The 22,734-nt window shown below is 43.2% G+C and overlaps 1 protein-coding gene across 1 annotated transcript; it reads right to left on the minus strand.

Annotated features, from left to right (window-relative positions):
* Positions 1–20,251: 20,251 nt before the first annotated feature.
* On the minus strand, positions 20,252–21,190 carry LOC129404269 (olfactory receptor 2AE1-like). The gene has a single exon (XM_055136127.1). It carries the CDS (start codon positions 21,188–21,190, stop codon positions 20,252–20,254), a length of 939 nt encoding a protein of 312 aa, XP_054992102.1.
* Positions 21,191–22,734: the final 1,544 nt, after the last annotated feature.

The following is a 22,734-nucleotide window of genomic DNA, read 5'->3' on the forward strand; positions in this document are numbered from 1 at the left end:
CTTCCAAACAGTTTCTATGAAGGAAATATCAACCTTAAACCAAAAGCAGACAAAGATACCATAAAGAAAGAGAATTACAGACAGAGATCCCTGATGAACACAGACGCAAAGATCCTCAACAAAATATTAGCAAATAGAATCCAAGGACTCATCAGAAAGATGATACACCATGATCAAGTAGGATTCATACCAGGGAAGTAAGGATGGTTTAACATTCCCAAGTCAATCAACATAATTCATCATATCAATAAGAGAAATAATAAAAACAATATGATCATATCAATAGATGCAGAGAAAGCATCTAATAAGATTCAGCACGCATTCCCATGCCTGCCCAGGAGGGGAAAGGTATTTCTCTCTCGCGCCTCTTCCTTGCCGGGGGTGAAGGGCATGGTGACCACCATATTATGATGACCACAGATGGGATTTACGAACAGCAGCAATAGGACGCAAGGGTGCTCTTGGGAAGGTGGGCAGCACCAGCCACGCCTGCCACTGAGATGTGATCCTGGGGGCCGCACGTGCAAGCGGCCTCTCCGCAGCTGCAGGAACGTGACTCCAGAGGCCAGTTAAACTACTTTTGGAATGTCTTCAGACTGAGAACTAAGCCGAGGCCTCATGCCTGCCCAAGAGGGGAAAGGTATTTCTTTCTCTCGCCTCTTTCTTGCTGGGAGTGAAGGCCGTGGTGACCGCCATATTATGACGACCACAGATGAGAGTTACAAGCTTGCAATGATCCAATATCTGGAAGAAATCTCCCTGGACTTAGTTGCTAAAGTACAGAAATCCAAAACCTAATATCTCTTCACAACAGGTCTGACTCTAGTGGGGTACTCCTAACAATAATAGTGAGGTTTTTGTTGAAATATTGAATGTAACCAAAGTAAATAGAAAGTAAAGTGAAATTTATCAGTTATGGGGCAGGGGGGTGTGGGATGGTAGGTGTACTGGTTTGTTTGTTTTTTTGGTGGTGGAATATGGGCACTGGTGAAAGGATAGTTGTTTCAGCATTGTATAACTGAGACTTAAGCCTGAAAGCATTGTATTTTCCACATGGTGATTCAATAAAACAAAATTTTTATTAAAAAAAAAAAGATTCAGCACGTGTTTATGATGAAAACTCTCAGTAAAATGGGCATCAAAGGTACTTTCCTCAATATAGTCAAAGCCATCTACCAAAAGCCATAGCAAGTATAAATCTCAATGGGGAAAATCTAAAAGCCTTCCCTCTAAGATCGGGCACAAGGCAAGGTTGCCCACTTTCGCCACTCCTATTCAATAGTACTGGAAGTCCTGGCCATAGAAGTTAGACAAGAAAAAGATATCAAGGGCATACAGGTAGGAAAGGAAGAGGTCAAGTTATCACTTTTTGCAGATGATATGATACTATACTTGAAAATCCTAAAGACTCTACAGAAAAAATCCTAGAAACAATAGGTCAATATAGTAAAGTGGCAGGCTACAAAATCAACACCCAAAAGTCCATGGCTTTCTTATATACAAATAATGAAAGAGAAGAAAGAGACATTAAAAAAAAAAACAATCCTGTTCACAATAGTACCTCAGAAAATCATGTACCTTGGAATCAGCTTAACCAAAGAGGTGCAGGACCTATACAAGGAAAATTATAAAACACTATTTCAAGAAATAAAAGAGGACACTAGGAAATGGAAACACATCCCCTGCTCATGGACAGGGAGAATTAACATTATCAAAATGGCAATACTGCCCAAAGCACTATACAAATTTAATGCAGTCTCTATCAGGATACCCATGACTTTTTTCAAAGAAATAGACAAGACACTCCTGAAATTCATATGGAACAATAAACCCCCATGAATAGCTAAAGCAATCCTTTAGCTATTGGAAAAAAAGATGGGTGGTGTCACCTTCCCCAACTTCAAACTCTACTACAAAGCAGTAGTAATTAAAACAGAATGGTATTGGGATAAAAACAGACCTGCAGACCAATGGAACAGAGTTGAATATCCTGTTGTAGACCCCCAAGTATATGTCCACTTAATCTCTGAGAAAGGAGCAAGAAATGTGAAGTGGAACAAGGAGAGCCTCTTCAACAAGTGATGCTGGGAAAACTGGATAGCTACCTGCAAAAAAATGAACTCTGACCTCTGTCTAATGCCAGGCACAAAAGTCAGATCAAAGTGGATTAAAGACCTAAATATCAGACATGAATCTATAGGGTACATAGAAGAAAATGTAGGCATAACTCTCCATGACATTGAAGTTAAAAGCATCTTTAAGGATAAAACAGCACTGACCATGCAAGTGGAAGCAAACATAAGCAAATGGGACAACATCAAACTAAGAAGCTTCTGCACTTCAAAAGAAACAGTGACCTGATAACTCAATTTAAAAAAAAAGAAACAGTGACCAAAATACAGAAAGAGCCCACAAAATGAGAAAGAATATTTACCCAATATCCATCTGATAAAGGATTAATATCCAGGATATACAAGACACTAGTAGAATTGTATAAAAAAAAACCCTCCAATCCCATCAAAAAATGGGAGAAGAAATGAACAGAAATTGTCTCAAAAAAGAAATACAAATGGCCAAAAGGCACATGAAAAAATGCTCCACGTCGCTAGTCATCAGGGAGATGCAAATCAAAACAACAATGTGATATCATCTCACACCACAGAGACTGGCACACATACCAAAAAACAAAAGTAACCAGTGCTAGCATGGATGTGGGGGGAAAAGGGATGCTCCTTCACTCTTGGTGGGAATGTCGACTGGTCCAGCCAGTCAATATGGACAGTCCTTCAAAAATTAGAAATTGAGCTTCCATATGACCCCGCAATACCACTTCTGAGAATATATCTCGAGGATGCAAAAAATCACAGTAGAAATGACATCTGTACCTATATATTCATTGCAGCATTGTTCACAATAGCCAAAATCTGGAAACAACCCAAGTGCCCTAAAACAGATGACTGTCAAAGAAACTTTGGTACATCTACACAATGGAATACTGTGCATCTGTTATGAGTGATGAAGTCATGAAATTTGCTTACAAATTTATAGACATGGAGAGTATCATGCTAAGTGAAATGAGTCAGAAAGAGAGGGACAGACATAGAATGACTGCACTCTATGTGTGGCATGTAGAATAATATCACATGAGGCTGACACCCAAGGACAGTAGATATAAGGGCCAGGAGGATTGCCCCATAGCAGGAAGACTGCTTCATGAGTGGAGGGGAGAAGGCAGATGGAATAGAGAATGGATCACTAAGAAAATCATGGCTGGAGAAACCAGTTGGGATGGGAGATGCATGCTGAAAGTAGGTAATAGACCAAACATAATGAACTCAGTGTCTGTGTTCAAGCCATAATGCCCAAAAGTAGAGAGAGAGTATGGGGAATATTGTCTGCCACGGAAGCAGGAGGAGGGTGGGAAAGGGGGGTATACCCGGGATATCAGTGGAAGGGAATGTGCACTGGTGCAGGGATGGGTGTTTGATCATTGTGAGATTGTAACCCAAACATGAAAGCTTGTAAATATCTCACGATGATTCAGTAAAATAAAATTTTTTTAAAAATTCAGTTATGCGGGTTTTGTGGCTTAAATCTCCACGCTTTCACAGAATCGAGGATGTCCTACCTCCCCCATCTTTCTGTATTTCCAAAGCCCTGAAAGTCATGATGTGAACCATCTCCAACGCCAAATAAGCTCATTCACCAGCTATGATCCAGAGACCTATAAATACATCTCAAAAAAACCAACAAGTTGCAGAAATTAGCCAACCCTGCACAAGGCTGAGTCACTCTGGGCACCTTGGAGGGGGTGGATCAACCAGTGCCTGCCCATACAGCCCTGGCAGCCAAAAACTGCCACACTCCACAAATGTCAGCATGTTCCAGGCCAGACTTCACTGCTTTGGTCAGACCTCACCCAGAAATTAATCTGCTGAAAAACTCAGGTATGTGGGTTTTGTGACTGAAATCATCAGGCTTTCAGGGAGTCAGGAATGGGCTACCTCCCCTGATATCCCTGTAGATCCAGAAGCCCCGGCAGCCCCAAAGCTACCTTCCAGTTAAAAATTCAACTCTAGCTCTATCACCCATTTAAAACTTTTGGATTTCCTGGAGCACATGCGCAACATCTCAAACTCTACAACACTGATAAACCAAGAGTCGCATATCCTATTAACTGGAAATATACTGTAGAAGGCAACCAATCCTGATTTTAAAAATATCAGTACATGTTACAACATGTAACAACATCTTAGTAGTCTCTTGTACAAGGTCTTAATGTCTTCATGGGGAGATACATCTATCCTCACTAACTTTCTTCTAAGAAAGTATTTTTATCATTCTGTTAGCAAATTATTGATAACAAGCAATATAAAATAAATTAGTGAGAGCCTGCTATAAGAGCAGGCTTAAGTGGTGGTCGGGAAAATTGGAGACAATGTGGAGGCAAGGTGGAATGGTGGTTGGATGCTGTTGGAATATTGAGTCCCTGGAACAAATATTATGAAAAACTTTATAAACCACGGTGTTTCTATAAAGTACAAGGGAAGATAATTTTTTTAAGACTATTTAAATACAAGACATTGGGTATTAAGAAAAAAGAAAAAAGAAATGTATACACATGTATTACAAGTCTTCACGGAAATGTAACATAAAATGCACAGACATATGCTCATCTAGGTATAACCGTGCATGTATAATGTTGTATACCCATATATAAGTACATTTGTTGAAATACTATTTAGGCTTCTTATATCTGAAGGATTTAATCAAACACAAACCATCAAGATTAAGCACAAATGTACTTGATGGAACGTTACAGAAACTAGCATTAACTATTTTGATACCAGTGACTAATCTATGGAAATCTGACATCTTTCGATCTTCAATTTTTGTGATTCCAAAAATGAACCCTTGTTTTACTTGATGCCAGAACGAGTAGTCCCGGGACAGGCAGAGTCAGGAACAGACAACGTCTGTATAGTCTAGGAGGAGACAGACTGGACCCCACTGCCTGAGCTGGACGCCCACCAGGAAGACAGGAGCACACTTCAGCTCTTCATGTCTCTGGAGCACTCAAGACTGGGTGGTGACTAGGAATCTGGGTCTTTCTTAAAGGAGAAAACACACACATCTGACAGGAAACGTCAGGAGCCGAAGGTCAGGGGAGGGGAGGCTGCTACATCATGGGGCGGCTGGGAGGAGCTACCGCAGATCAGCAAAAAACGTGGAAGATGCAGGCAGACACTGCTGTGCACTCTGCACTCTGCATCCCTGAGTCATCCACATGGATCAGAAATATCTAACACGGATAGGGAAAGTCCTGGTCACTGCGACATATTGCTCTGAGTCTGTCCATGCTTATTACACACACACACACACACACACACACACACACACACACACACTACTCCTTAAGGCATGCTTCATCTAAACACATGCACAATAGGTTATCCTTTGGCCTAACACATTAAACTCTCCCACACAGGGGCCCAACAGGCTGTACAGTGGGTAAGGTATTTGTCTTGAGTATAGACTCACTGACAACGAAGTTGAATCCCTGACAACCCGTATGGTCCTCTGAGGCCTTCAAGAGTGAACCCTGAGTGCAGAGCCAGGAATAGCCCTGAGCACCACCTAGTGTGGCCGAAAATAAATAGATAAATATCCCATCTAAAACTGCAAATTTCTTTCTTTCTTTTCCCAGAACAAATATAAATTTCTGTTCTCCTGTGGGGTGATGTTCATTCTCCTGAGCCTTATGCAACTTTTATAACCTATCACTAAATACTAAAATAATTGTCATACACATATAACCAAAATAGTCTTGGGACAATATCCCCGTGATAGGTTAGGAGAATTTCATTATATGGAAGAAGACTGTGTCAGTTAGGTTAAGAAAGTAACTCAGTATTGTCTTCATTTGGAGACAAGGAGAAATTGGGGGGCGGGGTCCCCAGACGCATCATTACCTCACCCAGAAAACAAACAGAAATGTGTCCTGTATAAACAGAGCTGACAGTTTCAAACCATGGATCATGCTGATAAAACCAGGATTGTAATGATTACCGAGGCAGGTTTCTGAATTAAATTGCAATTTCAGTCTCATGAGAACAGGGATCAAAATGAGAAACTGATATGTGTGATGAGGCCCAACAGAAAAAATAACAATCAAAATGGATCACCAAAGGCTTAGCCTGTTCCTTTACCTTCTCACAGACTGAGAGCTCCATTCTCCATGTGATCCCATTACACATCACCTCTAACCTGCCGAGAACTCCACCCATGTCCTTTTGCTTAGGAAACAGGGACTTCCCTCTCACCCACTCTGCATCCCTCTTCCCTCCTTAGCAAAAGTTTTCTTTTTCTACCATCTGATTCATGCCTCTCTTTCTCTCGAGTCATACTTCCTGCTACTCTCATGTTCATCCTTTGAACTCCCCACCCCACAGTGGCTTTTCCCCCACCCCAGTCTTCTGGAAAATTTCCCTCTTAGATTGGTCCAATACCAATCTCACTTAAGGGATGAGAAAATGAGCTGATCATTCCACATGATACCTCGTTCCAAATGGGAGTCTCCTGGACAAACTCACAAGCCAAACAAACTTACCTGGCCTGGGTTCTCCAGAGAGACTAGGAACAGCAAGTATAAAAATGCAATGGGGATGAGAGTGGACCACACTCGGTGAGTTCAATGACTCCCATATTGGCTACTGGTCACCCAAAGTAGCTTTTTCTGAGATGCTGTGAGACACCCCTCTCCAAGCTGAGGAATCCCCACTTGCTGGGAGACTAGCAGAGAGGACACTTCCCACACAGGTATTGCTTTCTCTGGTCCTCCACAGCAGCAGCAGCAAGTCAACACACAAAACTGTGCAATGCTCTTACAATCCGGGCTCTCCTGTGTGACTTCCAGCAGACAGATCTAGTAACTGATCTTTAACCGTTCTAAGTAGGGACTTGGAGTTCTGCATCTCCTTGCTCTGCCTCTGGGTGGGTATCTGCATCCCTCTATATCCCCACTACCCCATCAGAGCTGGGGCGATTAGGGTCTCCATGAGCTTAAAGGCTGCTTTTAAAGACAGTTTTATCATCCAAAGGGGCAATAAAAGATAGAAGCTAGATCGAAGTACAGCGGTTAGGGCATTCGCCTTGCACACAACCAACCTGAGGTCAATCCCCAGCACCCCATATGGTCTCCTGAACCCTGTCAGGAGTGATCCCTGAGCACAGAACAAGAAGTAAACCCTGAGCACCAACAGGTGTGGCCAAAATAAAAATAGAAAACCTGTTGTGGATTTGCTGAGTTGGGATAACTCACGGCATCCTCCTTGGATTTATCTCTCCATCCCGATTGACAAAAACTAGAATTTGATAGTGTTGGAGTTCTCGATCCCTTCCTAGTTACAAGGATGTATCCTTAGCAGAAATCACACGTCTGGCATGACGCGAGCTATTAACGAGAGAAGAGGAGGGGCGGTGTGTATATGAAACAGCCGCTAACCCTGGGGAACAATGATGTCAGATGAGGCAAACTGAGGCACTAGGGATTTCAACCCAGGGGACCCATCCTGCATCTCTTCCCGACACCAGGACTCAAGGTGCCACTGAGAACAGCAACCCCAAAAAGCTTTCCTTGTTGTTACAGTGTCAGGGGAGTGCAATATTATGAGCTGCGTGACCCTGAGGAGAAGGAATATCTTTTCCAAGGGCCCATTAGCCATGAATATACACACTTCTTAGAATGCTGGCTATGTTTTTGTCTTGGAACTCGATAGCTCCAAATTGCCCAATCCTTTAGAGAAGACAGTGTGAGGAAGACCCAGCCTCTGTGCCCACAAGACTCTCATTTCCCCAGGTGTCATAGTGCAGATCAGATGATGCCAAAGACAACAGAAACACAGACCTCATCTTCAGTAGGAACCTGCCACTGGGGGAGTGTTGGGGAGGGAATTGGGACCCTGGGGAAATAGTGGCAGGAAGGAGACATGGGTGGAGGGTGTGGTACTGGGGTAGGTTCCATTTCATTGTGTCTTCTGTTTCAGCAACATCTTGGTTCTTTCAATGTCGAGGTCATTTTCTACTATGGTGGCATTTGTTCCATGGCATTTAATTCTCTTTTGTACATTTCAAGCACACATTTTATTTTCATTATTTAATAAACACATAGTGTCTTGCATTGTGATATTATGTGCTTTTATACAAGCTGATTATTTAGTCTTGAAGGGGTTTTGTTTGTTCATTTGGTCTTGGACCACACCAGTCAATGTCGGGGGGTTATTCCAGGCTTTGCACTCAGGTATTACTCCTGACAGTGCTTTGGAAACTATATAGGATGCCCAGGATCAAACCCACCTTGGCCACATGCAAGGCAAACACCCTACCCACTGTACTATCACTTCGGCCCTTTGCATGCTGATTATTCGTGATGCTTCAATATGCATATGCACCTCAATAAATCTCTGTATATTTATTGTAGCATGATAATAACAAATATATTATGGTGTAAAAAATCACAAGGGCGGCACACGAGGGATGAGGAGACACGATGATGCGTCGTGTCATCGTGTTGTCCGCGGGCACTTTGGGCAGCTCTCTCTCTCACACGCACCGCTCGCGTCCGGTGTTCCCAAGCCACTGTGTAGGACCTGACCAGGATGGCTCCTCCTAGTGCTCTGCTTATGTGTGTGCCACTGTGCTCTCTTCTGTCTGTCTCTCTGCCTCTGCCTCTGTAGTCTCTCCTCTGGTCTCTTCTGACCTCTCTCTATCTCTGCTTCTATCTTCTCTGTTTTTCTCCCATGTCCTCTTGTGTGTCTCCTTCTCTGTCTCTTCAGTCTTCTTCTTCTGTCTCCTGTCAGTCTTCTTCTTCTGTCTCCTTCTTCTGTCTCTTCTATCTTCTTCTTCTGTCTCTTCTGTCTCCTCCCAGTGCCCCCACTGTCTTAGTTTATACAGCAAATTACATGGGGCAGTAGCACAAAAGTGGGTTTAACATTAACAAATCAACAAAGAAGGGTAAAACCATTTCTTGAGGAGATTAACAAAATCTCATCTAAGGAAATATCATCTAAGGAGATCCGATCAAGGGTGGGAGCCAAATAAGGGTGTGTCAGGGTGTGTCCCTTTCTTTCTTCCTCAGTTAGTAATCCGCTTAAATAGTTATAGTGAATTTACTTCTAATATTTCTAGCAATGTCATTCTGTATGAGCACAGTAAAATATATAAACTTAAAGTTTGGTTCTTCCTGAGGACATTCACTATATATTCCAGACCATAGTCCTCAGGCAAGGTTAGTCTTCCTAACCCCAGCAGGGTCCTAGTCTCGTCATTACTTTTGGACCATGACAGCATTTGTCTATGACCATGCTCTCAACTTATAGTTGAGTATTGTGGCGCTTTGGCCTGGCCCATTTCAATGCCAGGGTAGCTCACAGCTTTCCCTGGGTCAATTCCTTTCCACGTCGGAACCCTGCTTTTGGGGTGCTAGGAACTAAGGGCAACTGAGTTAAGAAAGCAGATGCCTGGGAGTAAATATTATTGGAGGCAATCGGCTCCCACGTTACAAAGCATAACATTAACTGTCTTCCTGTGTCCATACAGAAAGGACGTTTCTTTAAGGTAAACTAAGTTCCCTGAGGCTAAAAGGACAACCCCATGTTATCCTACACTATGGGATAAAAATAAATCATTCCCTTTTGACTTGAATGGATTTGTTTTCATGGGGTTTTTTTTCCTACTAGCTCATCACTTACTTACAGTCCATTACTGATTTTTAAATTGGTTCATAATTGACCAACAATTCTATGAACTCACAAGTAATGCTTTACACTGCTCGTGTGTAGCCGACTCACTGACCCACAGCTGAAGTTCCAGTGCAATTATACCTTCTCCGCTAGGCCAGCTGCTGATATAATACATCCACACATTCTTTCCTCCATGACCACTACAGAATCACCAAGTCTTGCAGAATACCAAATTTCGGCATTTTCTGCCCATGTTTCACTTATGAGTGAAACTACTAAAAAAAAAATTTATTTCTTTTTTAAATTTTATCATTATTTTTTCACTTATTTTTTAATTGAGTCACCGTGAGAACAGTTACAGGGCTTCTAGGATCGAGTCTCAGTCGAAGTGATCATTGACATAAAGAGAGGGGTTGGGCAGGGTGATACCATTCACCGAAACTCTTCATTGCCATCCTCGAGAAAATCATGCGACAACTGGAATGGGAAGGAATGGAAGTGAAGATAGGCAGTCAGCAACTATACCACCTCTGCTTCCCTGATGACATCGTTCTCATAACGCCAAACACTAGCCAAGCAGCACAAATGCTGGCTGACTTTGACCGCGAGTGTGGAAAGGTTGGACTGCAGCTGAACCTCAACAAGATGATGCTCATAAAAAACGAACTAGTCCCTGAAGCTCCATTTGCTCTCAATGGAATGAACTTCTCCGAATGCAGCAGCTATGTGTACCTGGGTCGAGAACTCAACATGAGGAATGACTTGGCACCAGAACTGCGTAGGAGGAAGAGAGCAGCATGGAACACATTCAAGAGTGTCAAAGAAGTGGTTAAGAGGACAAAGGACCTCGAACTTCGGGCACATCTTTTTGATTCCACCTCTCTTCCTACACTAACGTACGCCTCAGAGACCTTGGCCCTATGCAAACAGGATGAGAACGCTATTCGATTCACGTATCCCCAAAGAAGAATCGAAAGAGCTATGCTAGGAGTATCACGTCTCACTCAAGTGAGAGAAGCAATCCAGAGTTCCGACCTCCGTTGACAGTAAAGAATCAGGGATGCTGTCTTGTTTGCCAAGACGTCAAAAATCAGATGGGCTGGACATGTAATGCAATTCAGAGACGTCCCGATTCAGAGACGACCACTGGACTAGAGCTGTTACCGGCTGGATTCCAGGGAACGTCAAAAGACCGCGTGGCCGCCCACCAACGAGATGGTCAGACTTCTACGTCAAAACCCTGAATGAACGATTTGAGGCTCTTCCTGTTCCTGGATGAGCAGATATCATTGGGCTACACTAGCATGCAACAGGGACAAATGGAGACGTTACTGGCACCCACTCAAGAATACAAAGGTCAACAGGAAGACAAGTGATACAAGTGATACAAGGAGTTGAAGGCAGCTGTAACAGTATGGCCCCGTAGCCCCTTTTACTCTCTAAATCCTTGATCCTAGGAGATCATATTTATCTGTGGGCCTGATAGCCCCATAACCCATAAAATGTTAAACAGTGGCTTTATACCAGGAGCAGGCATGGGAAGAGAATTGCAGGGAATGACGGATCCTATTGACCCCAGGCCCAACAATGGCAGAAGTGGATTGGGAAATTTTTAATAAAGGCCACCGACACTCCTGCACCCCATACAGACAAAATAATCTGGAAATCTGATGATCCAGTATGGGTTGATCAGTGGCCTTTGACCAGCCATAAGCTGGCAGCTGCAGAGCAGTTAGTGCAGGAACAACTCTCCGCAGGCCATATAGAGCCCACCACTTCTCCTTGGAACACCCCCACTTTTTGTAATAAAAAAGAAATCAGGCAATTGGCGATTGCTTCAAGATTTATGATATATAAATAGAACCATGGTGATCTTTGGAGCCCTGCAAACTGGCTTGCCTTCCCCAGTAGCTATTCCCAGCTCTTATAAAAAAAATTGTTATTGATTTAAAAGGCTGCTTTTTCTCTATCCCCCTACATCCCACAGACAGGAACAAATTGCCTCCGGAAAGTACAGACCATTAAGCCCTTTTCTTTCCTAAGATTTGACTTAAAAGGGGCCAGGTCCTGGTCCAGAAAACTCAAATAAGAACCTCACATTTAAAAACTCTTAATAATTTTCAAAAATTGTTAGGAGATATATATAGTCTTAGACCTTATTTGCACATTACCACTGGGGATCTTAAACCTCTGTTTGATATAGTAAAGGGTGATCCTAACTCTGCCTCTCCAAGAGAAATGACATCAGAGGGCCTGCAGCAAAGGCCTCTATCTTCTTTATCGTATCATGAGGTTACAATAAGAGCATTCCTCATATCCTTCTTTTACAGGTTGTGAAATGGAAAACACCAGGACTCTATATTTTGGATTAACAATTCCTTCCTTTGGAATTTACAGGTGCCTCAGTTTCCGAAGGAGGAAGGAATGACTTTTTTTTTTTTGCTTTTTGGGTCACACCTGGCGATGCACAGGGGTTACTTCTGGCTTTGCACTCCGGAATTATTCCTGGCGGTGCTCGGGGGACCATTGGGATGCTTGGAATCAACTCGGGTCGGCCGTATGCAAGGTAAAAGTCTATCCATGTGCTATTGCTCCAGCCCCAAGAAAGGAATGACTTTTAATAGGAACACCTTTTCATTTCTCTCTAGGATATCCGTTTGTATTGGAGCTCCCCATGTCACTTTCTCTACCCTTAGACATGGAGATGTACCAAACCCCTATGGTCGAAGCCTCTGATAACTTTAAAAAAGTTTTTTTTCTAAACATAAGCTAGGTCACATATATATGGCTATCAGTGAGCTGACCAGAGAATGGCTGCATTTCCCTGCTGAAGAACTCCTGACAGAAGTTGTGATGCTCCTGATCCAGTGCTCCCTGCCTGATCCAGTGCTTCATGAAGTTCATCAGACTCCTATGGCTGCTCCCCTGGGACTCATTGCTGTGACCACTACTGCTGCTGTTGCAGAAACAACTTTTCAAATTTTGATCCGGACACTTCATTTCCTCAAAAATGTGACTAAATGACTCTGATCAGCCCTGGACAGTGCAGGACAATCGGACACTTTACAACAAGCACTGGTCTGGGTTCAGGGATGGACTGAATTTTTAGTACAACTAATGAGCCTTTTGTGTTTGGAATTGTTCTTCTATTTCAAAGTTTTGTGATTCTGTAAACAGAAAAGGGGGAGATGAGATGTAGGGTGTCATTGGTATGTCCTGTTCCCCTTGCCACAGGAAGCTTAGGTTTATCACAGTGCTCCCGAGGCACTTCCATTCCACTGTGTTTATCTGTAAACGCCTCCCTATGCTCTCTTCCCCTATAGGTCTATCACCTTTTAGCCTAATCAGACTCTGTTAACTCGTAAGGTCAGATTCCCCAGAAATCTATGATTTTAGATGTCTGAGTGAAATACTGCCTTTCTCCTCTCCTTATGTCTTTTGAATAGTTTACTTTAAAGCAATGTTCTTTTCGTATGGAAAAAGAAAGACAGTTAATATTATGCCTTTATAACTTGGGATTTAGTTGGCTTCTAATATTATTCATTCCTGGGCATCTGCTTTCTCGACTTAAGCCTCAGTTTCCCTTAGTTCTTAGCACCCCAAAAGCAGGGTCCCATCGAGGGCCTGGAACATCGAAAAAAGACAGTGAGAGCAGGAACAAAGTTGATTTCAAACCTGATTGTCCACTTCCCTTTGGATAACTACTCTGTTACCCACCATCCTCGGCCCTTTAATTGGATTACTGCTATTAATTTTCTACAGACCATGGGCCTTTAGATGCCTGACTACCTTCATTAAACAACAATTAGACTCTTTGCAAGCTAAGCCCATACAAGTTCACTACCATCGACTAGATCTAGCATATAGGGGATATATTGAGGAGCCTAGTGCCTTGACAGATGCCCTGTAAGCTTGGAAAGTCCTGCCTCCCAACACCCGCTGGCATTTGGGGCCAGCACTTGTTCTCCGGGATGGGCACCTTCAAAGGACAGAACGGTGGTATCTGAGGACAAGGGAGTTCCCTGCTATTATTGGGAACTAATCCCAAACCCTTGCCGAAGAGCACGCCTATCTGCATGGAGGCTGGACCCCAAGAACACCTCCCCCATACAAAAGTGGGTCCAATTTCGCTTGGGTCTGACTTTGACCCTTGAGAAGGATAGGCCTCTACTCTCCTTTGCTGGTTAATGCCCTATTGGAGCTACACTGGTTCTAAGAAAAAGAAAGGGAGGAGATGTGGTGAGCGGGCCTTCAAAATATAGCTTGCAGTCAAACATTCGCATACACAGGTGGAGAAAGCCATTTTACAAGAACCGGAGGACTGGGACATTTTTACAAGAGCAGGATGGTTACCCAACAGGAACAGACAGATCAGCCTTCTGGATATCTATTGTTATCTCCCCTAGTGGCCCGGATGCCATTAGTTACTTCTAGTTTTACCTTAAGGCCATGACACAAGTAGATTGAGCCTAAGCTTACATAAGCGCTGTGGAGTTACAATAAAGTAACTTTTGCTCACCTCTCTCTGTATGTGTGTGTGTGTGTGTGAGTGTGTGTCTCCCCTCTCCCTATCACTCTCATGCCCTCTCCTCGTGAACTCCATTATCTGGTTCTGCAGGTCGGAACACTAGTGTACCACTTTTTTTTTAATTTTTTTCTTTTTTGAGTCACATCGAGCAATGCACAGGGGTTACTCCTGGCTTTACACTCAGGAATTACTCCTGGTGGTGCTCAGGGGACCATATGGGATGCTGGGAATAAACCTGGGTTGGCCACCTGCAAGGCAAATGCCCTACCTGCTGCACTATCGCTCCAACCCCTGCTGTACCACATCAGTCTCGGGGGCAAGCAGGAACGTATGGACCTGGAAGCAAAACTTTCTTGCACATACCCATTTGCCTCAACCTCACCCTGGGCTCTGGAGTTTCGTCCCTGCTCTCTGTAGCTACCCAGAGCCTAATGGAGTTAACAAACTTCCTCTACCTCACTTACCATAAGATGGGCTGATCCTAACTGCCTACCTCCCAAAATTTTGTGTTAGAATTCAGGGAGTTATATTTGATGCTATCAAGTGAATGACCTGATATAACATGGGTGCAAATTAAAATTAGATTTTTTAAAGCCTCACTCCCTTCCGCCCCCTTTAAATAAAGAGGTGACAGGGGGAAATTCTGTATATAATAAACCACGTTTTGCATTAGTAGGACTTTGAAGTCAGCATTAAAATTTTGAGTTTGGAGAAAGTTAGGGATGAAAATGTAAATTTGAAGTGGCAAACCGATTATGAAATGAAAATGGATAAAGCAGGTCTGAGAGCTAATATTCAGAAAGCCTAGCAATAAGAAGTCAAATATTGAAACATACAGCAAAGAGACAGAAAATAAATTACCAATGATTTTAGCGTTTTGGAGTGGTGTTCTGATTCCCAGGGTAAATGCATAATTATCTCTGCCAACTATTGCTGGATGAAGAGAATTGAATGCTGCTTATGGCAGTATGGGAGCATTTGTGATGTGATTCATACCAATAACAACAATAAAGGGAAGAGAATAAAAGCCAACTGGAGTGAGATTGGCAGAGAGCAGACACACTTATGTGCTAAAAATCATGTTCAGTTGGACAAGAGCAAAAGACATTGTCTTTAAACAATGCGATGGCACCTGGTTGAGTGTAGGAACACAATAAAAGTTGTAAAATGTAACTCATAGTACATTTATTATGAATGTGAATATATACAAAATATATTCTTTTCTTCACTCCTGAACTTTTACTAAAGTTCAAAATATTCTGCAAATTATCTCATATCATCTGTTGGATATCAACCCTAAGTGTTTTAGGCTTCACTGGTGAATTGCCCCCTTCATCCTCCCAGAGAAACTTATCATGCCCTTGCTAACATCTCTAATTTGGTTAAAGTCTATCTTCAACCTTTCCTTTGTGTTGGATATTAACCCTAAGTGCTTTAGGCTTCCTCAGTGAATTGCCTCCTTCTTCATCCCAGAGAAGCTTAACATGCTCTTGCTAGCATCCCTAATTTAGTTATAGTTTATCTTTAACCTTTCCCTTGTATTTTACCTCTCACTGTCACAGTTCCCCAAGTCAGTCTTGATTACTTATAAGGCAAAAGTTTCCGGTAATTCAATGTAGGATGACATTGCTGTGTCCTTCCCCACTTGCCACAAGGATTTTAGGCTTATCCCAGTCACACCCATCAAGGTGTTCCCAAGTCACTCCCATTCCTTTGTTTAGCTGTAATCACTTCTCCATGCTCTCATCCCCAAAACAGTTAATCAGCTTTTCCCCCTAATCTGACTGTTAATTTGTAAGGTCAGATCTTTCTAGGACACTGAATATATATTGTAAGTTAATATTGCCTTCTCCTCTCCTTGTGTCTTTTGAATAGTTTACTTTAAAGCAATGTCCCTTTTGTATAGACACAAGAAGACAATATTATGCTTTTGTAACTTGGAATTTAATTGGTGTCGAATATTATTCATTCCCTGGCATCTGCTTTCTCAACTTAAGCCTCAGTTGCCCTCAGTTCCTAGCACCCCAAAAGCAGGGTCCCAACGAGGGATGGGATGGACCCAGGGCAAGCAATGAGTTATGTGCTACCCTGGCATGAAGATGGGCCTGGCCAAATGCCTAATTCTTAACTATAAGTTAAGAGCTTGATCATGGACAAATGATGTTATGATCCAAAAGTAACAACAAAACTAGGACCCTGCTAGGGATAGGAAAGATTAATCTGGCCTGAGCACTGTAGTCTGAGATCAAGATGGCCCCAGGAGAGCAATTTTTTAAGCTTAATGCATTTCTTATTGTGTCCATACAAAATGATTAATATTATGAATGCCTATATGTTTGCTGAATGAGGAGAGGATAAACACTCATGGGACTCCGTCCTGTCCTAGAAGCAGCATCCCCTGAGGGAAAGAACTTCAACCCTGTTGATTGTGACCACATCTATGTGTAAACCCCAACCACCTCATGCTGGGGGGATTTAAATAGGCTATAAGAGTGGGTTGGGGGCGAGATCCAGAGCTGGGAGAGAAGAGAGAAGAGAAGCAGAGAGACAGGAGAGAATGCAATAAACAGCAACTGATCAATCAACCAGCTTAGCCCTTGTTTCCTCCTCCATCTGCCTCATGGCCCTGGCCGCTCGGGCTGGTCGAGCGGCCCAGGACCGAACTCCACAAAACACCGTGGACGAGAGCCGTCGGGGCTCTCTCCCAGCCGTGACTCCTGGCAGATATTTTTTACAATTCAAGAACCTTGTATTTGTACTGCTTTGTATTTGAAGTGCTGTATATTTGTACCTGCGTTTCTATTTCCCCTGTAGCCTTTTTATATTTTACTATAGAGCAGTGTTCTTTGGTTAAATACAGAAAGACCGTTAGTGCTATGCTCCTAATATTTGGGAGCTAATTGACTCTAAAATATATCTGCTCCTGGGCATAATTACTTGATTATAATTACTTGACTCAGGCTTCAGTTGCTGTCGTTCCTAATACCCCAGAAGGGAGGTCCCTCAGTGGGACTGCGATGGACCCGGGATGAGTGACAAAGCTACCCAGCATCGAAATGGCACATTCTAGAAAGTATGGTCTTGATGCAAGCTGTTACAACCTAAGAGACAGGATCCCCATGGGGAAGGACAAGCTGAACTGGCCTGAGGACTTAGCCTGGGATTTACAGTAAAAGCCTTGCTTCCTCTCAGAGCCCAGACAACTTAGTGTTAAAAGCCTTGCTTGCTCTCAGCCCAGAGAACTAAGTGTTGGGATCTTCGTCTCTTACTGTGTTTATCCAAACAACTGCAAGCATTGATAACTTATACAACAGAGGGAAAGACAAAAGCAATATAGATATCCCTGAGAGACAGAATGTATTTTTTTTCTTTTTGGATCACACCCAGCAATGCACAGGGGTTACTCCTGGCTCTGCACTCAGGAATTACCCCTGGCAATGTTGGGGGACCATACAGGATTCTGGGAATTGAACCTGAGTAGGCTACCTGCAAGGCAAATGCCCTACCCGCTGTGTGATGGCTTTAGCCCCCAGCATGTCTTCTTGAGTTGATCTCCCCAAGAGAATTTCTTCTGCCAAATGTTTATCTATGTAAGTGATCAATCACATCTATGTTCTTACCTCAACCCCCTTTCAGATGTTCCAAAAGTATGCTAGTAACTCTGCATTAAATGGGCCATTTTCGCCATCAGGCTGTGGTCCCCCTCTCCTTTTCTCTGTCTCTCTGTTGAGGAGACCTGGGGAGGTGGGGAGGCGGGGAGGCAGCTCTGGGCCACCTAACGAACAATGCAGCAGAAGCAGCCCCCCATAAATTACTTTGTGAACTCACAATCATCCATACTTGCATTCAAAACTGCCTTCAGTATTTCTTTTCCATGCTTTGTCATTAAGCAACACATTCTATTTATACTATGTAAGTATTCTCTGGGGGTATTCCAGACATCTGTTTTTGATGAGAATAATAATGAGAAAAATAATGAGAAAGGGTTATCATGAAGACTTTTTTTGTTTTTCAGACTTTCACTGCCAATATATGTTCTCTTTTAAAGTTACCTTGTTTTAGGATATACAATGCACTAGTTGAACTCCACAAGAAGAAAACTGTCAACCCAATCAAAAAATGGGGTGATGAAATGAATAGAAACTTTCCCAAAGAAGAAATCCGAATGGCTCAGAGGCACATGAGAAAATGTTCAACATCACTAATCATCAGGGAGATGCAGATCAAAACAACCATGAGATATCATCTCACACCACAGAGACTGGCCCACATCCCAAAAAACAAAAGCAACCGGTGTTGGTGTGGATGTGGGGAGAAAGGGACTCTTCTTCACTGCTGGTGGGAATACCAACTAGTTCGGCCCTTTTGGAAAACAATATGGACGATTCTCAAAAAATTAGAAATTGAGCTTCTATTTGACCCAGCAATACCACTCCTGGGAATATTTCCCGGAGAGGCAGAAAGGTATAGTAGAGAGGGCATCTGTATTTCTATGTTCATTGCAGCACTGTTTACAATAGCCAGAATCTGGAAAAAGCCAGAGTGCCCCAAAACAGATGACTGGTTAAAGAAACTCTGGTACATCTACACAATGGAATACTATGTAGCTGTCAGAAAACATGAAGTCATGAAATTTGCATATAAATGGATCAACATGGAAAGTATCATGTTGACTGAAATGAGTCAGAAAGAAAGAGACAGACATAGAAAGATTGCACTCATATGTGGAATATAATGTAACTGAGAAGTACAAGTTGGCAATGATGCAACTTCTGGCAGATATCTCTCTGGACTCAGTTACTCAAATACTAAAATACAAAAACCCAAAACCGTGAGGCCTCTAAGTGTGGTCACTCGACCTCATACCTCTTCATTCTCAGCAATGGAAAACAAATTATCTAATGCTTCCTTTTCAGCAGGTCCGACTTTAGGGGAGAGACTCTCCAAACAATAATAGTGAGTTTTGTTGAAATATTGAATGCAATCAAAGTGAAAGTAAAGTGAAATTTATTAGTTACACAGGCGGGGGGAGGCTAAGGGTGGGGGAGACTAGGGGCATGGGGGGGCTAGGGGTGTGGGGGTGCGGGGTGGAGCTATACTGTGATTCTTGGTGGTGGAATATGTGCACTGGTGAAGGGATGGGTGTTCGAGCATTGTATAACTGAGACTTAAACCTGAAAACTTTGTAACTCTCCACATGGTGACTCAATAACAAAAATTTAAAATAAATAAAATAAAGTTATCCTGTTTTTTTGGAGGGGGCGGTGGCGCAACAGGCTGTGGTCAGGACTTCCTGAAGTCCTACACTCAGGGGTCACTCCTCTGGTCCTTGGAGGACCATATGGGGTGCAGGATATTGAACCTGGGTGAATCACATGCAAGGCAAATGCCCTGACCTCTATACTATTGCTCTGGCCCCTAAGGTAATTTTTGTTAGTTTTTTTTATTCTTCCCTAGTTCTACAGAAGTTTACTGAACTGTGCTTTGCATATAATGAAAATTTGTGTAATCCCCAGACTCCTGTGTTTTAGTCTCATCCACAATATCATATTGCGGGGAGGGGGGCATTTAAGGAGGTGGTTAACTCTTATGCAGAGCCGGTGTTTAATAAGGGGACTCTTGGTTCCTTCTCCCATAAGAGGAGATGGTCATCTTGAAACCTGACGTTTTTCTCACTGGATGCCAAATCTCCCATCACCAAGATCTCGGGTCTCCCAGTCCACAGACTATTTACAAACAAATGTTGGTTATTCAACATTTATGCCAGTGTATGGTATTTTTTGCTCTAGAAGCACAAATAAATAACACAGTTGTCTACAGCGCTTAGACACCAGAGACCAACTTAGAATACCTGAATTTTTATTTAGCACGTTATTTTTGAACAGCTGAGGAACATCAGTGATCTGGACTCTTGAAAATTTACACAAATTAATTGAATAACAGACAGCATTCAACTCCTATCCTTGGGGCACCCAGAAATTAGTCATTGTATTACAGCATCTCTCCCCAGCACTTTCCTCAGTGCCTTAGCTATATCCTTATTGCGGAGAGTATAAATCAGAGGATTCAGGGTCGGGGTGATGATGCTATAGAACACAGAACCAACCTTCTCTTGCAGTGGAGTGCGCTGGGAACTGGGTCTCATGTATGAGAAGATACCAGTCCCAAACCAGAGGGAAACCACAGTGAGGTGAGAACTGCAAGTGGCAAAGGCATTCCTCTTACTCCCAGTTGAACGCATCTGAATGATACTGTGGAGGATGAAGGCATAAGATGTGGAGACAAGGAGGATGGGGAGGAGGATGAATAAAACACTGCTTATGTACACCGTGGTCTCATAAACAGAGATGTCTCCACATATCAATTTCACAATAGCAGGAAACTCGCAGTAGAAGTGGTGGACTGTTCGAGATGCACAGAAAGGGAAATGCATCAAGATCACAGTGTGAATGAAGGAGTTCATGGATGCTCCCAACCATGATGTGACAGCCATCATCAGAGCCACCCTCCTGCTCATGATAACAGCATAATGCAGTGGATGACAGATGGCAACATAACGGTCATAGGACATGAGAGTCAGGAGCACACACTCAGCCCCTCCCACTGCCAAGTAAAGGAAGTGCTGGGTAGCACAGCCCATGAAGGAGATGGACTTCCTGCCTGATAGGTAGTTGGTAGCCATCTTGGGGATGGTGGTGGTGACATGCATGAGGTCCATGAGGGAGAGCTGGCTGAGCAGGAAGTACATGGGGGTGTGCAGCCGACGGTCAGCACAGATGAGAAAAATGGTGAGGGTGTTACTACTGACTGCAACAAGGTAGACCATCATAGTCAAGGAGAAAAGAAAGACATGGGTGAGGGAGTCATCGAAGAGCCCTTCCAGGATGAAGTCGGCCAGCAAGGACTGATTATTCTGCCTCATTGCCCCTTCTCAGTCAGTCCCTGCAGAAACAGGATATAGGCATGGATAGGTGAATGTGAGAAATCTGAGATTTAGCATATATGACTAGAAACTTCTTTCACCTTAAGGGGAAAACTTGTGTGCTGGAGTGATAGTATAGTGAGTAGGACACTTGGCTTAATCAAATTTGGGCCTACCCCAAATTATCCCCCAAACCTCTCCAGAAGCAACACCTGAGCTAGAGCCAGGAGAAAACACTGAGCATTGCTAGATGGGACACAAAATTTAATTGTACTTTTTTCTAACTATTGGATCACTGTATCACTGTCATCCCATTGCTCATCAATTTGCTTGAATAGGCACCAATAACGTCTCCATTTTGAGACTTGTTGTTACTGTTTTTGAAATATTGAATATGCCACTGGTAGCTTGCCAGGCTCTGCCATGCGGGCAAGATAGTCTCGGTAGCTTTCCAGGCTCTCCAAGAGGGGCAGAGGAATCAAACCCGGGTCATCCGTGTGCAAGGCAAATGCCCTACTCGCTGTGCTATCACTCCAGCCCCTAATTATTGGATAGCTGTGTTTGTTGAAATACTATTTGTTGGGGACTGTTCAGGACCCTCAACAAAAGAGGGCCCCCGCAACCTTTACTCTGGACAAACCGGAAAATTTCATTACCATTGTTTGCATAACCTGAGGCACAGGTGCCCTTGTGACAAAGGAAATAGCTAACCTCTAGAAGTAAAAGTAGCCCAGGGCAGTTAACCACGAGACCCCAAGGGCCCGCAGAGCAGAATACCTTCCTTTACACTAAAAGCCATACTTTAGCTTACGAAACCTTGTACGTTCCTCCTGACAGATGTTCCTGCCAGATAAACCTTTGTCTTCCCCTCCCCACTATTTCTCAACCGACTCTTAGAGAATATTGTAGCCCACCAAAGAACACCCCAAACTTTTCCTTATTTGGTCTGAGAAGACACTTCCCTGATGATTGACAACTCATGTACCAACCCCCCGCTAAGAAAGGTATAAAACCAGCATGACTGATAATAAAGACGCTCTTGATCAGCATGTGTTGTCTTGAGCCTCTTTCTTTCTAACCTCACCAGTTTTATTCTCAGGTCGGGACCGCTCACAGAACCCACCCAATTAGGAGCGCTTTCCACTGTTGTCTCTCCGCGGGCCGGAGAGATTTCGGGGAAACGCGCAACTATTTATATGTTTTTTGCTTTTTGCGTCACACCCAGCGATGCCCAGGGTTTATTCCTGGCTCATGCACCTAGGAAGTACTCCTGGCGGTGCTCAGGGGACCATACGGGATGCTAGGAATCGAACCCAAGTCGACCGCTTGCAAGGCAAATGCCCTACCTGCTGAGTTATGGCTCCAGCCCCCGAAACACTATATTTTTAAAGACAGCTTAAAATATCCCTTCAAGGTTCCAGCAAGTGCTTGCACCCATGTATGGAGACTGTGAACTAAGCTTTTGCTACATGCTGTTCCAGTAAGGGAAATGATTCATTTTCCAACTTAAATCTCCGCGGACTTAATTACTATAATACAGAAAT

Source organism: Sorex araneus, chromosome 4, assembly GCF_027595985.1.
Source record: "Sorex araneus isolate mSorAra2 chromosome 4, mSorAra2.pri, whole genome shotgun sequence".
Taxonomy (NCBI): Eukaryota; Metazoa; Chordata; class Mammalia; order Eulipotyphla; family Soricidae; genus Sorex; species Sorex araneus.